This window comes from Siniperca chuatsi, linkage group LG22 (genome assembly GCF_020085105.1).
Source record: "Siniperca chuatsi isolate FFG_IHB_CAS linkage group LG22, ASM2008510v1, whole genome shotgun sequence".
NCBI classification, from domain to species: Eukaryota; Metazoa; Chordata; class Actinopteri; order Centrarchiformes; family Sinipercidae; genus Siniperca; species Siniperca chuatsi.
In genome coordinates, this window is record NC_058063.1 from 21,567,467 (window position 1) to 21,585,398 (window position 17,932).

Here is a 17,932-nt window from a genome sequence, read left to right on the forward strand (position 1 = left end):
TAAATATTTCTCCTGCTCACATCTGACATTATGAGCGTAAATGACTGACGAGCCCTGGTGGACAAAACAGATGAATGCAGCTTTAAACGCATAATATTGTTTTTTTAAGCCTGAAAGTTAATTAATGACCCTGGAAGTAGTAGTTTGACAAAATTATTTTAAATTCAGGGTCCACTTACAGTAGGAGCTTTTTCCAGAGCTCCCACCTCGTCTTCATCAGCAGCGGGAGCTTGCGATAACTGAGCAAACTCCATCTGCTGATGAATACCATGAGATGTGGTTGAAAGCACTGGAGAAGCTTGTAAGTGGGCCTGATATATTTGGTATTTTTGCAACTTTTGAGCTTTTAACTAGAATTCAAAACAAGACTAAGAGTCTACAGCCATGCTAGCAGGTGAGGTGGTGCTTTGAGGTAAATGCTAACGCTAGCATGCTGATGTTTAGCACTAAACACAAAGTACACCTGAGGCTGATGGGAATGTCTTTAGTTCTGCAGGTGTTTGGTCATAAAACAAAGTCTTGAACAAATTCAGATTTTGACCTGACGGTGGCGCTAGATGGAAAGTTAAATGATAAATCAAAACAATTACAATTCATCTTTAGGGGAACATGAACGTCTGAGCCAAATTCGTGGCAATCCATCCGTAGAGCAACGCTGCTAGCAAGCTACAAAAACCAAAACAATGGGCCTTTTGTTTACATATGACAAGATAATGGGAGAGGATCACGAACACACACACACCTGGCAGGATTAGAGCGCTGTGGTTGGCTGTACAGTAGGTGTGTGTGTGCAGACACTCGCTTCCATAGCAACCGTGGTTATAAACAGTCGCTGCGTGTGTGCGACGTTAGGAAATCTCTAGTTCCAGTTGAGTAACGTCAGCAATGGCTGTGAGGATACAGGTAGAGAGCCAGACTCGCACCTGGTGTCGGGGGTGTGAGTCTGAGTAATTGTTTCCATAAACTGTTTAATGTGCCGTTGAGCAAGGCACTGACCAAACAGAGAAAAGCAAGTTTATCTCCCTACAGTTTCACACAAATCTAATGCTGACCGTTGCCCCATGAAGGCAAAAGACTAAATAAAATAGGGGAAAAGCTGGGGTTAAATGTCCGCAGGTAGATAACTGAACCACAACATTATGAACATGACGTGTTTTGGAAACCATCTTTCCAGGTTTAATGTTTAATGCTTCACTAATCTCACACAAGCTGCTACGAGGTTTAGTAAGAAGGGGAAACTCCAGGTGGAGGAAGTGACGGAGACTCTTTGTCTCTCTCCATAACAACTGACGTTAAAGCACAAAGCCAGACCTGTCAGACTGACTTCAACTCCAAACAGCAAGGAAAACAACCGACTCCTATTAATTCAATAAATTTACTCCATCACAGTCGATGTACAGCTACAGTCCAAACACTGACACGGATCTGAAATTAGGTATCGTTAAAGAAAGCTAACTAGCTATATCTGGACTAAAAAAAAAGTTTCACCACAACGCTTTGCAAAGACGTCTGGCAAAAGGATATGTTAGCTAAACAAATTTGAAACAACTGAACAAGAAGCTGGTTTTGCTAAACCCCTCCCCTGAACAGCAACTGTCCAATCGTAGCTTAGCAACCGTAACTAGGCAGCAGGCCTGTAAAGCTTTGGATTTCTAGTCTTACCAAAACCAAAAAAACGCAAGAGCAAAAGTTTAAGGAATGTATCAAACGCTGTAAACGTTAGCATGTCCGGCTAACTAGCTTACTACCTACAGTAGTAACAAAGCATTACATCCAAGGCTAAGAAGTCATCAACTAAATTTTTTTGTGGGGTTACAGGTAACGTTAAAAAAAAAAAGCCCCATTCGTGACTAGCACAACGCCCGCTGTGGATGCTATCAGAGTTTAGGCTAACGTTAGCGCACACCTGCCATCTCCCGGGAAACTCCCGTAATTTGCATGGCCCTCAAACTTTATTACTTTATTACTATGAAACACAAAAAAAAAAACAACTCCCGCTCTAGCATCGGTTTGTTAGCATAATCATGTACGTGGCCATAAAGTGCACATTTAAGACCCTTTTTTTACAAGATTCTCGTTTAAAAACATTAAAAAAGTCAGCTACAGACCGCGTTTTCAACCAAGCTATAGAGCTAATGCACGTTAGCTTAATTAGCTACACCTGATAAAATCCGCTAGGACAGCTGTCATTCCAGCTGGGAATGAGAAGCTGCTTTTACCTTTTTGTCTGGTAAATCTTTAACCGTTCATCATTGCAAACTGCGCTGTGTCACAACGGAAAGCTTGAGATGGTTATGAGAAAGCTGGAAAGTAATTTGCAGTAAAAAATAAGTGAACACAGCATGACACATCTGTGTTACTGTGAAGCAGGGCGTTGCTGTTGCTCCGTAAACCTTTCCTGAATGAATAAAGTTTAAAAAAGCAGCTAGGATTAACTCTGTTGCAACTCAGAACCACAAACCCTGTCAGATCTGCTCAGACAAAACTTTACAGTCTAGACACGAACGTTTCTCCTCCCTCTTTTCACTCCCTCTTTTATCCTCCATCATCTTCAGTCAGTCTGTTCAACATTTTTACTCTCTCTTCGTCGCCTTGATCTCCTCATTTCTAAATTTGCCGTTACTCTCCGTCTGTAGTCATGTCCTGCAGGTCGACAGCTCTGTCTGTCTTCTTCCTTCTCTTCGGAGTTCAGAGCATCGACTTGACTCACGGTGAGTACAAACAGACTCGTCTTAATCTGGAGAGGCTTTACATAATTGGACCTGTGTGGTTATTTTGGAACAAAGCTTGTTGCTTTGCTGCAAACAAAAAGGCAAAAGACAGACACACCGTGGAGCTGTAATCATGAAATATGCAGCAGAGACTGACAGATCAGACAGCACCTGTTGACCTCGGTACAGATGAGCGGTGTAACGGAAACAACTAAAAAATAGAGGCGGCAAACTTAATTAGGGTTTCAAAGGTGTTTAAAAAACAAAACGGTGATGAATCCATCAACACCTTAGTTTCATAATCTAACTATATATATTATTGTTCTGATTCATTAATTGCTTAGTCAACAACAAATCACCTGGATGAAATTCCTCACATTTTAGGTGCCGTTGTCACAAAAGATACGGTACTTTTACCGAAAATGTTACGGATAATTTTCTTTAATTGGTTAGTTTTAGGACAAATCCCATCATGCGCAGGGTGCGGCGTCCCTCAGAGAGAGAATGAAAGATGCCACGCAAGCTTTAAAACTCCTTTCGAGGACCAACACGCCTGGACTGGGGCTGCATCAGCTGTTCGTAAACCCGTTAGTTTGTGTGTGAAGTCCTTCTCAAGTTACTACGACTAGTTAGTTTGAAACTAGTGATTTACTAGATCATTCAGTAATGTGTAAATAAAGGAAACATCTGTATCACGAGCTGCAACATGACCTCCAAACAATATATTAAACTTAAAGCTTTGTTTTATTTATATCTGCATACATGCAGAAATCTGTTTTAGTAGTATTCATACAGTGAGAGGGAAACATCTGATTACGCTAACCCAACTGACATTATTGGGTCATTTAGCAAAATGTTACGCTAGTAATATTTTGTAATCTGGGTTTTTTTTGTTAAAATCTTCCTAGTTTACGTCGTTATTAAATAGAATTTATCTGCAGTCTAAACGGGTCATATGTTAGCAAGCTAACATTAGCTTTGTCAGTTACTGTGCGTAAATAATTAGTAACAACTAATCTCCGCGTAAGAAGTGGTTTGTTTGGTGCAAACCCGTTTTAATTCAGTGATGTGTAAATCTCTACTTAGCGACCACTTACAAGTTTCACCTCACAAACTGGTGTTTTCTGTTTGAGTCTTGTAACCTCCGCCTCTTTCTTTTGCTTTGTGAGAAATTGTATTAAATTACAGTACGATATTTTTGGTAATACAGTCCCTGTTTTATTGTTAACGTATGTCTTTGTACACACCGCTGATCCATAGTGATATTACCAGCTGTTGTTAATTATTAACACACCTCCTGATTTCCCTCCATCAGCTCTGCCCCTCTCCTCTCTGCCGGGTTTTGATCTTCCAGAGATCGATGGTTCAGCTGTGGACATCTGCAGGATTTTCCCCGACGCCACAACCGCCCCACCCACAACAACCACCACCACCACCACCACCACTGCACCCATCACCACCACCACCACTGCACCCATCACCACCAGGAAGGTAATTCCTCCACGAAGGGTTAGCTGCAGCCTCACAACATGTTTGTTTTGTTACGTAATAGCATCTTTTAGTGAAAACCTATGAAAGTCCTCCAATGTCAACAAGTTAGCTAATTAAAAAGCTCCACAACTCACGTATACAAGTTTTGTGTTCAGTATGCAATTTTTGTTTGTTTGTAGGATAAACTTGTAACATAATTTCATGTATTAGAACCTTGGTTTTTCTAAATTGGTGAAACTGTCTTGAAATACAGGATATAAGGTGTTGATCCACTTTGACTCAAAAAAGTGATATACAGTGTTTACTATGATCTTAAATGTCAACGTTAGCCACTTTGAAATTTAATTAACATGAGTATACAGGCATAGCAGCTCTGTGAGGCTGTCCTTTGAGCTAAATGCTAACATCTACATAAACATGCTAGCATTATAATACTAGCATGTTGATGTTCACTGTGTTACTTTAGTGTATTAGCATGCTAACTATCACTAAACAGAAAATACTTGTTTCTTTGATTCATTTCCTGTGCTGCACTTTATTAAATTAACTCCATTTCTAATCTATTATTTATTTACTGTCCTCTTTGCTGTTTTAAATTTTGCATTTCTCTGCCGTATATAAAATAGTTTGAAAGGTGCCTTGCCCTATTTAATCTCTTTACATATATAATTTTCGCAGCAGGTGGTGACCACAACCAAAAAGCCAGCCATCCAATCACCACCAAGGAAACCAGAAATCAAAAAGGCTGGAACACCAATCAGGCCACAGCCCGCTCCGGCGGGACCAATCACTGACGGCCTCTCCAACCCTGCTGCCAGACTCCTCTACTACCTCCTGGCCAACAGCAGAGGACACACGCGGCTTCTCTCCCACGGTTTTACAATTTGATCTCGGACAGTGACGAGTCAGCTGCAGCGCCGCCGAAAAGAGCGGGAAGGACGGACGCGAAAAGATGGAAAATGGGTTCGTTTTCTTCAGAGGACTCGAGTGACGAGTCTTAAAATGATACCGTGACTTTGATCTGTTTGACATTTTAGCGATGGGTAAATGTACTCCGTCAAAAAATATCACATATCCCAAGATTACCACGAGATTTAGCAGCAGGTAAAGGAGTTACGCACGAGCTGTTGTAGCTACCTGCATCACTGTTGTAATATTTTGTATGTTTGTTGCTATTAATTATAATTTCAAAGGAAGGTTAGCTTTATGTATGTTAGCTTAGCTGCTGCCATAAACCAACACAACCAATCTTTAAAAAGCTTCTTTATTTTTATGATGACCAATTAAAATAACTGCAGTGATGTTTGTTCAGCAGTTATTACAAATATTCACTTATCAATGACCTGTTTATGGCTTTAAAGGTGTAACTTTTGAGTAACTGTCATAATAGTAATAAACTTTTCATACATTGTCTCTTTAACTAAAGATGCTCGAAGGTCGTTTTATTCTCGTACTGTATTTACATCATTATTTGGTTTAACATTTGTTTCTTTACTTTAGTAAGATGTAGCCGCCGCTGACGCTAAATGAACGGGATACATGTCAATACAAAAATATGTTTTTAGCCCTTTTCAGACGGAGGTTTGCTTTACATTAATGTTCATTATGGATTAATCAAATTGTTTGGTTTGTAAAAATTCAGAAAATAGTAAGAAGTGCTCGTCACAACGACCCGGAGCCCAAAGTGACACCTTCACAGTGCTTGTTTTGTCCAAACCTCGACATTACTGAAAATAAGTTAAAAAGAAAAGCAGCAAATCTTCACATTTGAGAAGCTGGAACCATGAAAAATAGTTGGCAATGGACTAATTGATTATTCGACTAGTAGTTTAAGCTGCACTTGTATAAACTGTTGGGTAGTTTAATTTTCTAACAAATCGTCATTTTAACTCTTAATGTGTTTTGTGTGCAGAAATCTTAATTTGTAAACTAACTAAAGCTGTCAGATAAACGTAGTGAAGTAAAAAGTCCAGTGTTTCCCTCTGAGATGCAGCGGAGACGAGCAGAAAGTGGCATGAAAACAAAAAAACTCAAGTACAGTACTTGGGTAAATGCTGCTGATGGATTTTAAAACTTTATTTAATGACCAGCGTGAGGGACGCTTGCCACGGCTTCTCACAGTAAAACTACTGAATTCCTCTGCCTGTTTTATAAAGTCAGACATGCACAAGCATTGAAGGATGTTAAGATGGGACTCTTGTTTCATTGGTATCGAATGCACGAATGAAAATACAGAGATACGTGTTGTTCCGATTATTACTTTTTTGTTAACCTGTTTTGCACCGCGAGGGGAAAAAACACTCTGATTTTGTGCAGAAGAGATGATGACTGAGATCAGAAATGTATCACAGTGATGTCAGAAGGTGCAGCTTTTATGGTAATCTGACGGCATTCAACTCACACTTGTGTCTGAAAGAGGCTTCAGTTATGGTGTTTGTGCTGCTGTGGTTCTGATGGAGGATTGGTGGAGGGATGTGACTGTTTGTCTTTCCTCTGATCCTTGGAAGTGCCTTTGTTGTGTTTGCCTGAGAAAACATCAGAGGAATTATCACTTTGTTTGGTGTATGCGTGAATAAATATTGTGTGTGTGTGTAGTGACTACCCAGAAACAATCACGCCCTTTTACGTGTTGATCGCAAAACAAGAGTTCTTTACCTCAAACGCATTCCTTGAATTCCACGATTCATGATTTTTCTCATGTTGCAGCTAATAGCAGTTAGCATGTATTTTGTTCATGTATTGGATAAGAATCATGGGACAAAATTGTACTCTGATGCATATTTTAGATTGAGGGAAAGTTTAGTTTGATGTACAGATAGTGTGATAAAGTGGGGACATTTTTTCCTGTTTGTTTTTCTGTGTGTCGTGAACACTTGTAAAATCTTAAAGAAAACTTGACTATGAGGAATTTCAACACTGATTTTCTGTATTTTTAAACCCTTGTTCGCCCAAAGGGGGTGGTACAGTTAAAGTTAACATAAGGAGACTGGCTTTTGATTGGCCCAGACAGAGCCTGCAACATTAATGGGGGGGGGGTTATGTGTTTTCTTTTGCTTTGCTAAAATGCAGGTACTATGGTAAGGTGTGTGTGCGTACCTGCTCTTCCTCTGAGCTCTGGCAGCACCGAGCTTCTTAGATCTGGGAAATGGATGTCTGACTTCTTTTTGGCCGCTGTAATGTTTTTCCCAAGGTTACAGCGGTCGGACAGGAAGGAGTGCTCGCAGATCAGACTCTTCTCTGACGCCTGAAAGGAGAGAGTACCTTTGGAAGAGCACATTCATTGTGATTCTGTTGTAAACAAGTGAAACACCTGTTACCTGTGCAGTGAGTGATCTTGTAATGTGGCTGGACAGAGATTGTTGGGCCAGTCGACTATAACTGCCACCATGAAGCCTTGTCTTGTCTACACACCTGTAATAAACACACAGAAACGCATTCAACCATGTCAAATTACACGTCTGATTAGCAATGAAGATGTAGTTAGGGGTCTAAAACGCGACTGGAACCCGAAGCGAAGCCGAGTTCAGGAATATTTTTACACCGTACCGGTTTGGTCCTAAATTACTGAAACTACTAAATAATGTAAATAATGTTAGTATTACTGTTCATGTTAAAGTTGCACACCAGGAGGAACTCCGACAGTTTACAAATTATACCAGCTAGCTTTAGCTAGCTGTTTTGGCTGTGTGTTAGATGGTTAATCATGAAAAATATAAACAGTAAAATACGTAACAGTGGCCAATTTGTCAAGTTCTGATGTTTCGGTTCTTCGAGAATTTATAGCCTGGTTCCCAACCCCTGAATCAACGCCCACGTCTCAGTTTTGTTCAACAAATCAAACAGGTCCTGTGTTTCCCCGACTGGAAGACAATCGTCCAAGCTAGCTAGCTACTTAGCTACATCAATACAAAATGGTGACAAGTATGAATGAATCAGCACAGCTGCACTAGTTGTTGTAAGTCTACTTTCAGTAATTAAACTGCTCCAAGTAACCTCAACCTCAGCTTCCGAGTCAACTGAAAATTACTTCAACGCTACGTCACTTGCTACAGATTGATTATGGCCAAACAAAACAAAATCGCATAACAGGAACAAAATGTCAGATTGAATGAATAAAGTGAAACAAAATGTCACTTCAGTCTGATTATCAGGCTAGGGGGATTTAGCCATTTGGCAAAGATTTTGGGAAATGTTTTTGACTTGTTCTCTGTTCGTCTTACATCAAGGCAAAGTGGTGAATCAGTATCATATAGTTGTACTTCACTGACGGTGTGAGGTTGCGTGAAATTTGATATCAAAATATTCTCTTTGGGCCAAAACTTCTGTTAGCTTTTTGGCTGTGGCTGCGCTCAGGCCTAAATGAATCTTAGGTGCTCTATTGTGAAAACTTAAGTACCTAAGGCTGTGGGTCCCAGGATGGAAACCCGCCCCCAGGCTAAGGTGATCGCTGGCGGCTGGGCTGTTGGTACTGACAACAGTGAAGGAGGGGATGAGGGGTGTGGAGGATGGAGGAGAGGAATGGGATACACTGAAATCAAACTCATTAACGTCTGCTGCGTCCACGTTGTGAAAGATGGAGCTTCTGTGGTCCGCAGTCGCTGAAGAGGTGAATGAAGTCGAATCTGAGTTTGTGGATATATTTATGTCATTCCTTTCTGGATTGTCTCTTTTCTTTCTTGCCTCTGTAGAAAATGTAGTTTTCTGACTCTTTAGGGTCACTGTTGCGGTGGACTTGGCGTGGTTGTTAAAAGACCCAAGCTTTGTTTTAGGTTCTCCGATCAAAGATTTGGAATGAGGGGGTTTCAAGGATTTTGTGTTAGGTTCGGCTTCACTGCTGCTGTTCTTTTGCTCAATATTTGAGCTTCCAGAAACCTTTGAGATTTCATTTACTAAAGAATTGGTTGTTGCACTGATGGACACACAAAGCGCCAAATCCTTTCTGTTCTCTTTATCTGAGACTTTTAATGTTTTAGGAATATTGGTCCCTACTGACGTGGTGGTTTTAGGGATTTCATTCGGCGTTGAGGTTGTTCTGGATTCTGTGGTGATCTTGGATTTGGAAGTGCTCTGCTGATGGACAGTGGAGGGCTCAGAAGATTCAGGATATTCCTTGTAATCTCCACCTGAAGCATTGGATATCTCAATGTGGTTTGCAGCTGTTTTGGTCGGTGGGCTCATCTTCAAGCATCCATGATCCTCATTGATGTCCTTGTTTGAAGTATTACTACAACTATCCTGCTGATTTCTGGTTGTGATCAATACTTCTGTAAGTTCCCTGTCTGCTGGAAGGCCCCTCGAAGCTTTGTTGGGTGCACATGTGGGGTAATTTGTGGGTTTAGTATCTGAAGATGGGTCAGTTTTGAACAACTTTGAATTTGAGGTTCCTTTAGGTAGTGTTGTAGTGCTGTGGGCAGGACTGGCCTCTATAAAAACTGTGGAGGACTGCGTTGTAAGATTCTTTGAAGGGCTGGTGGACAAAGACGTGTTGTTTCTGGTCATTTTTGGGCCACAGTTTGAGGTAGTCTTAGCTGGATTGGAGTTTGAGAGTAAGACTTTTGGACATTCAGAGGTCCTTCTTTGCTCTGTGTCCGTCGTTGAAGGATCGGTCTGATGCTTTGAAGTAGTTTTCTTGCATGGCTTGGTGACAGAAGGAACAGTTGGGGTAGCAACCTCAATGGGGTCATTTCTTGATGGTTGAGATGATGGTTTAAGTGTGAAGCTCGTCTCTACTTGGTCACCTTTTGATATTTTAGAAGTTACGACTGTTGAAGCATCTTCAGGGTATTCTGGAGTGGAGATTTTACCCATTTTCGGTGTTGATTGGGTGTCTGTACGATCAGTGGTTGATTCTGGAGATGAACTCCCATTTGGATGGTCAGTGGTTGAGCTTTCAGACAATTTGGGCACTTTTTTGATCTCCATTACACTTTTCTCAATCACACTTGACACAATGTTGTCTGAACAACTAGAACGCAAGCCACTAGAATCTCTGTCTTTTGTATTCTTTGTAGTTTTCAAATGGTCTTGACTTGGCTCTGGAGAAGCAACTTTCCCATATTTAGGTTTAGCTACCACTGTGTAGTTGTTCTTCAGATCTATTGCAGTCTTGGTACCTTCTGAAAAATCAGAAGTAACAGTTTTAGTTGGTCTAGAAATCTCAAGTTGCTTTCTCAGTCCTGCACCGGTGGATTTTCCCAGTTTACTTTTCACGGCCGCATTCGTTTTTGCTGCATTATCGATAATCTTGGCACCTAATGTTTTGGATTGTTTGGTGGCCATCAAAAGTTCTGAGGTGTTTCGAATGGTTTTAGATGGCTTTGAAGGTTGCTTTCCTTTTGTTTTCTCCATCTTCTCTTCTCCCTTCCTCACCTTTTCTTTGCTGACTTTCTCATTCACATCTTCAGGTTGTTTCTTATCTTTGCCTCTCCGGTTCTTCTCATCCCCTTCATCCTTTTCTCGTCTTGGGGTTTTGACTATTTTGGGAAGAGTAGAGTTTTCTCTGTGGTCTTTTTGGATCTTGGCATTCAGCTCGTCCAAAACCCTGTATAGATACATAGATAGATCGATGAAGCAAGTCAGTAACCTGATTTCTGAGCCTACTCAACAGTCAAAAGGTTGACGGTTCATTTCCTGGCATCACTACTGCTCAATAATGGCAAAGTTTGGCTAACATATATTTCAAGGTGCACAAGTCTACCCTCAGGGCAGAACTGAGAGACTAGGTAACGTAGCTTAAAACCATGATAAAACTTACGATACAACACATACAATAAGCCCTGGAGGACGCTTCTGTAACTTAAAACTGTCTCTTAAATTACAAACACACAGCGATACCTGATGTGGAAAGAGTCTTGTGCGAACAGAGGATGTTCTAGCAGTTCTGAACACTGAGCTCGTCTTTCTGGATCCATCTGGAGACAACTCTGAAAGAGACAACGCAAAGGGTCAGTTCAATTAAATTTTATTTATATAGCGCCAATTCATAACAGAAGTTATCTCATTGCACTTTTCCTATAGAGCAGGTCTAGACCGAACTCTTAGGTATTACTGATTCTCATATGTCTAACTTAGGATCCGAAAGTGACTGAAAAGTAAAAATGTATAGCTGGCACCACAATTCAGTTCGTGTGAAAACCAAAGAGGCTGGGTTTCGGACAAGAAAGCTGCAGATCCTCTAATGGCTGCTCAATGTTAACTCCCAAGACAAAAATTCCCAGCTTCTCAAAGTCAACATATCCACCCCCCCAAGACATTGAGCTCTCAATAAATAATTTCACTTCATCTAATGTGTCTCTTGGGGGGATTTTAGGAATCACGGTTTGGGTATGGAGAGCCCAAAGGGGAAAACACACCTGTGGCATATGATGCACATCATAACATGGCACCCATTGTTTCCTGTGTAAACCCACACACCGACGGCTTCTTCAGTTGACGCTCATCAACTCTTTGGTATACGCTACTGTCCCAGTGTCAACTCTCCAGAACAGGAGCTAGCTAAAACATCTCGGCTCCACCCTGTCGTCCAAATTTAGATTTTCTGCCTCTGTCAACTAACAAGATGGCAAACTCAAGGCTTTAAAAGCTCCCCCTCAAAAACTTATTGGTGAAGCCAAAGACACTGCATTTAATCCGATCTAGCTCTTGTTGCTATGGAGGTGAAGGCACTTAAGAACCTTTGACAAAAGCTAAAGCCAAATGTATACATGATCAAATAAAACATACAAAGTTTTAAACATTTGTATTGTGACATTTAACTAACTGTACCTGTGCCAGGTCCAGGGCGGTGGGTGTGATTGCAGGGAAGCGCTGCTCCAGTCGGACTCTGCCAGAATACTCTGGCAGTCTGACTCCAGAAAAGACAGGGTTCCTGTAGAACAACTCCTGGTGATGAGCTGTTAGGTTACCTGTAATAGAAAAAAGGAGAACCCAAAAGAGTACAATTGTGTTGAGAGAGTTAAACGAGGAGATTTTGCCCATTTTTATCCAACGTATGTGCTTACCGAAGCACCTGACGATGTGGTATATCTGGTCGAGGTCGGAGTCTCCGGGAAACAGAGGCTGACCTGTTAGCATCTCTATTAACAGACAACCAACAGCCCACACATCTACTGGTCTACACACACACACACACACACACACATATACACCTGTTAACATTTTTATCAACAGACAACCTAGAGCTAACACCCTCAGGTGTACACGCTAACACCTACTTGCTATACTTGGTGTCTCCCACCAGCAGTTCAGGGGCTCTGTACCAGCGAGTGGCCACATAGTCAGTATAGACCCCACCCTCAGCGGGCGATGCCATGATCCGGGCAAAGCCAAAGTCGCACAGCTTAACCACGCCCCCCTGAGAGATGAGTATGTTCTCCGGTTTGATGTCACGGTGGATGATCTACGAAGGAAAGAGGGGATAAAAACAGAGGAAAATGTTGTAATCCTTCCTCTGGCAGCCATATTGGAGGCCCTCGTGGTTCATTTCTTTCTGTCTCTGACTGATCATTTCACCAGTAATCCCTCTGATTAAGCTTGTGTTTAGATAATTCCCGCTTGTTGGCGAGCTAACCATAGTATCTGCTTACTATCACTGTCTGATTAGCTCACTAGCCAATGTAGGTTGTAGAAACGAGTCCAAGCATGTTTAGATTAAATCAGTCCATTTTTTTTCCAGGCTTTGTAGGTTATTAAAAAATATATGAATAGAAAAGGGGGCGTTCATGTGCACGTCCTTTCAAGCTGTTCCCAGTGGATGGCAAAAAGGTCCTGGTCAACTGTTTAGCCTACTGCTGCCCGACCTGAGCCAGACGGGTCCTGAAAAAAGTGGTTTCGGGTTGCGTTCGGGCTGTTTGGTTGCATAAAACTTTGGGCAGAATGTGGGTTTGCTTATTTCAAATTTTTTGTGATTGATTAAGGATGTTCTCTCTTTCTCTTTCTGATTGTGCCAATCGTCCACGCTTGTCATGAGTTGCAAGTAAAGAGAAAGAGGAAAGAGAGTTTGGCATTTAGCATTAACCTGGCCAGCAACGGATGAAATAAAGCAAAAATACAGCTGTATTGTGAAGTAGTAGTTTGTCATGGTTTTAAACACAGAAAAGGTCATTTTTACACAACTGTTTTAAGTCCTTGTAGAGTGATTGCATTGAAGCCACATTCAAGCCAGTAACTTCTGCACACATCTCTTGTTATCAGAGTGTTCCTGGGTCCTGTTGGGTTAAATCAACTTATACTAGTGTTTACACAGACCGGAGACCTCTGGCAATAAAATCAATGAGATCTGACCTGGAACTGAGACAGAACTAAGAGTCCAAGACCAGTCGGGACTGTTTTGGGTAAATGCTTTAGACACATAAACACACACAGGTGTCCTCACATTTTGCTGGTGGCAGAAGGCTGCAGCCCTCAGGATCTGGTACAGGTACTGCCGGCTGGTGTCCAGGTCCAGTCCGCTCGGGTTTTGCTCCAAATCATCCAGAAGCGTTCGCTCCACGAACTCGAACACCAGATACCAGCGGCGGCGACGCTTCCACGCTTCTAGAAGGTTCACCAGGTTGTCGTGACGCAGTTGCTTTGTAGTTAGAAAGATGAGAGCAAAGTGTTTGTGAATTTGAAGCTGGTCGTGGTTACTCCCGGATGAAAACAGGAAAACATACGTCTAATATTATATTAAAACATTTTTTCACTTAGTGCCAATTGGCCTAAACCTTGAGTGAACACTAGTGATGAGGTGGCTGAAGCCTTATGAAGCTTTGGGGCTTTTTCTCTATTTGATTTGAGTAGTTTTAGTCTCACGTGAGCAATAAAAGTCCAAGACGCCTCCGTGTTAATATTAAATCTGTAATACTTTTGTTCAGAAGTGCTGCATTAAATGTAGATGTTACAGTAAATAAATGCATTCTCCATAAAGCCTAGCCTATTTCTGCTGAGACTAAATATTAATGTGCCTTAAAGAACATTTCAGGAGTTGCAATATGATGTGATTGCAGAATGATATCAATTAAACTGGCCTGTTACTTTTATTGCTTTATTACTTGGTATCAGGTGGAAATGTTCTGATACTTATGGATTATGTCTTTCTACTGCACATCGCCATACTTCTCTATTATTCTCCTCTCTTATATCCCACTAATGTGCCGATCACGTAACTGTCAAACTGAAAGAAGCTGCTTTCTGAAGGTACGTTTGAAGCTTCAGACGCCATCAGTCACGTGGTTTTCTTTGACACAAGCTCCGACACAATGTACCGAAACTGTGATCTTTACAGGAGTGAAACAAGCTCCGGCATCATCCCTCCATCTCTAGCGAACACTGAAGCCATGTTGCATGGTGAAAGCGCCATTTTGTTGAAATTACAGCAACAATCTGCCTTTTTCTGTCCTGTTTCAAGATATTGCTATATCATATTAAGGCTATTTCAGGCTCATACAGACGGCTCAGTGACTCATTGATTGATTGGCTGATGGATTGATCGACAAGGTACCCTCAGCAGCTTGATCTCCCTCAGGGCGATCTTCTTCACCGTCTTGTCATTGTCCGAGTCCACGAACTTCTTGATGGCAACGAGGCGGCCGGAGTCTCGGTGACGGCACTTCAGCACGGAGCCATAACTGCCCTCCCCGACCAGACCCAGAGACTCGTAACGCTCCATCAGACTCGATACACTGCAGGGAGAGAAAGTCAAAGCAACACGTCACTAATAATCACTCAAAAATACATTTTACTCACCTTTTATACAGTAGCTGTGATCTGACCATCGCCCAAGCAAACACAGCCTTTAGGAAGTTAAAATATAAAATAACAATAATAATTTATTATATCAAAATTCTACTGGTGGAGTAAAAATGCATTCAAATTAAGAAGTACAGAAATGTTATCAACAAAACGTACTTTAAGTTTTAGAGGTAAATGTACTCAGAGTGTGTGAGTAAGTGGTAAAATTAGTATATATTACACAGATCGTTATTATTGATTCATTAGTGTTTATGTAATGTGCTTTACTGTTGTAGCTGGTCACCACTGGATTATTCCATGTGCTGTGGCAGTTAAACGTACAATGAGATCAATATAAAATGGTGGAAAGTAACTAATCAATTAGTCTATTGATTGAAGTGGTAACTATTTTGATGATCTTTTAAGTCATTTTTCATGTAAAAACATTTCAAACCAAAACAATCAATCGATTAATGGAGAAAAGCAGTAAAACCCTGCTTTTACATTAATGCATGAGGAATAATAATGTAATGATATATAATAGTATAACAGTCACATGGGACATTTTACTGCATGAATACTTTAAGTACATTTTCAGATCTACGTACTTTTACTTAAGTAACATTTTCAATGCAGTACCTATACTTGTAACAGAGTATTAGTACTTTTACTTAAGTATCTGAATACTTCCCCCACTGAACTTACTTAATATTACAGAGACATTATAAGCCTCTGTGAATAAAGAACTTCAGTGTTACTGGAGACAAGAAAGACAGTAGTTTAAAGAAATACAACAGAAACAACAAACCGTCAATGTCCGCTGAAATGCAGGCTAGTGTAAAGTTTATACACGTAATGCTACTAAAACACACTAACCTTCCTTTATGGCTTTAAATCGCCGCGCGGGGGCTTCCGTTAGCAGCGTAAACACCGGAGTAACGGTTTGTGTGTGTGCGCGCGCGCCGTCTCAGCCACCGGAGAAGACAACTTGTCACCCCAACACGTTGCCCTGGTAACGCCACGCTCCGCGTTCCACGCAGGGCGACAGAACGTGACGTCAGCGTGTGACGCCGTAAAAATTCGCAGGTGGCGTTCCATCGCGTTCGCTTCAAACCGAAGACTCTCGTGTCCAGGGTTTAATAGCTGGTCCACGTGTGAATCACTTCCATCGCTGCGTTATTCCACGTGCTGTGGCAGTTAAACATACAGTGAGATCAATATAAGCTTACTCATTGGTGGAAAGTAACTACGTACATTTGCTCAAGTGCTTAAGTACAAATTTGAGGTATTTACTTGAGTATTTTCTTCTCATGACACTTTCTACTTCCACTCCACTACACAAGTATTTTTTTTAACTGCAAAAAAAACTTTTTACTTTTATTTGACAGCTACAGTTACTAGTTACTTTAGAAATGAATTTCCCGCAAACCATATGAAGAAAAGCTTATAAAATATGCCGGGGAAAACACCTTGTCACACCAACACGTTGCCCTGGTAACGCCACCCGCCACGTTCCACGCAGGGCGATAGAACGTTACGTCAGCGTATGACGCCGTAAAATTTGCAGGCGGCGTTCCATCGCATTTGCTTAAACCAAAGACTCTCGTGTCCAGGGTTTAAACCGGTTTAAAACAGGGTTTAAGCTGTAAAAGCCTTAGGCCTGAAGTGACAGAAATAAACAGACAACATTTGAATTCCTTCACAATCTCAAAAACAGTAAGGAAAATACCAAAACTGCCACTAAAATAGGGCCCATATTCATACACGCCAACGAAAACTACTGCGTAGGAAGATACAGGTGAAGATAGCACAGGTGCATCTTGCCCCTACATATGAACTTTTCACATTTCTATGAATTTTAGAAAAATCTATTTTAGATGTTGTTCCTTACTAACAAATAGTCATCCGCATGAATTTTCAAATTGGATTACCAAAATGTTCATGAACCTTCATAAAAACAAAACAGATCCTTAAAAAAAAAAAAATCAATGAAGAATAATTAAATCAGGTGACCTCAAAGTACGTGTGCATGATTCAAAAAGAAAAGCAAGCAAGGAGGGCATTTACAAATGGCCCTTAGGCAAAACAGACATTAACTTAACTGACATTTAAGTTGCACAAACTGCACTTTTTGCAGCTGTGATAAAAATCACATCTTTGCTTCATAAACAACAACTTTCCATCCAACAAGCCAAACCAAGCTACACATCAGCGGGAGGGTCTGGCTCTGCACAGCTCATCATGCTGAGTAAAACCGACAGAAGCTCTCTACCACCACCTGCTGATATTTCTAGCACACTGCTGCTCATTTACAGGTAAAGTTCCCACTTCAGGTACACCTAGGTAAAAACTAACTCCGTGCAACACAACAGTCCTGCAATAAATCTTCACGAAGGTTATAATGTTCAGCTTTTGTTTGCTGATTCAACTTTTTACAGGCTGTAGTTTGTGCTGAGTTGAATTACGCTTTACTGAGATGGGTTTCTAACGTTTTGTCCACATATTTACTGTATATAATTTACTTTTTGAATCCACCATGAAGTTTATTTTCATTATTAATGGCATTTCTGTCATAATTATGACTTCTTATCTCCTAATTATGACAGTATAGTTAGTATCTCATGAGAAATGCACAAATACTTTAGCTTTTATACTTATATCCACTTTGTACTTAATTTATCTTACCTGTATTATAGTGTATTATATTTTGATTTGCTTAGTACTTCTATTCCCGTGTGCATCGACGTGACAGTGAGCAGCTGTAACGAAAGAGTTTCCCCTCTGGGATCAATAAAGTATTTCTGATTTCTGAAATACAAGTATGTGATTGTAAACACTTAAAACATCTGCATTTGTGCGAGTAGTTCTTAGCAATGTGAAATAAAAGAGTGAAATAAGTCCGTTATTAGTGCTATAACTAACAGTATAATGGGCTATCTATAACAGACAGTCCATTATTCTGTTTGAATAAGAGTTTCAAATATGCAATATTAATTTCACAAAGACAGTTGCAAGTGAAA

General features: G+C 40.8%; 3 protein-coding genes across 4 annotated transcripts in view; 2 read left to right on the forward strand and 1 right to left on the reverse strand.

The window, feature by feature from the left end:
- The window catches only part of LOC122870085 (putative serine/threonine-protein kinase YPL150W), a 36,731-nt gene extending 20,502 nt beyond the window's left edge, over positions 1 to 16,229 (reverse strand). For both annotated transcript variants that reach the window (XM_044183825.1, XM_044183826.1), the window contains exons 1-11: positions 15,789 to 16,229; positions 14,683 to 14,863; positions 13,576 to 13,770; positions 12,416 to 12,600; positions 12,203 to 12,315; positions 11,967 to 12,106; positions 11,037 to 11,125; positions 8,599 to 10,743; positions 7,520 to 7,613; positions 7,299 to 7,446; positions 6,604 to 6,727 (exon numbers count right to left, since the gene is read on the reverse strand). In XM_044183825.1, the coding sequence (XP_044039760.1) occupies positions 6,624 to 6,727; positions 7,299 to 7,446; positions 7,520 to 7,613; positions 8,599 to 10,743; positions 11,037 to 11,125; positions 11,967 to 12,106; positions 12,203 to 12,315; positions 12,416 to 12,600; positions 13,576 to 13,770; positions 14,683 to 14,850 (3,381 nt within the window). In that variant the 5' untranslated portion in view covers positions 14,851 to 14,863; positions 15,789 to 16,229 and the 3' untranslated portion in view covers positions 6,604 to 6,623. The remainder of the gene's footprint in view (positions 1 to 6,603; positions 6,728 to 7,298; positions 7,447 to 7,519; positions 7,614 to 8,598; positions 10,744 to 11,036; positions 11,126 to 11,966; positions 12,107 to 12,202; positions 12,316 to 12,415; positions 12,601 to 13,575; positions 13,771 to 14,682; positions 14,864 to 15,788) is intronic.
- LOC122870258 (low affinity immunoglobulin gamma Fc region receptor III-like) overlaps positions 1 to 17,932 on the forward strand; it is a 1,099,642-nt gene that overhangs the window by 928,483 nt on the left and 153,227 nt on the right. The window lies entirely within an intron of this gene.
- On the forward strand, positions 29 to 6,604 carry LOC122870313 (lysine-rich arabinogalactan protein 19-like). The gene is made up of 3 exons (XM_044184473.1): positions 29 to 2,711; positions 4,027 to 4,202; positions 4,881 to 6,604. Exons 1-3 carry the CDS (start codon positions 2,639 to 2,641, stop codon positions 5,088 to 5,090), a joined length of 459 nt encoding a protein of 152 aa, XP_044040408.1. The 5' UTR covers positions 29 to 2,638; the 3' UTR covers positions 5,091 to 6,604.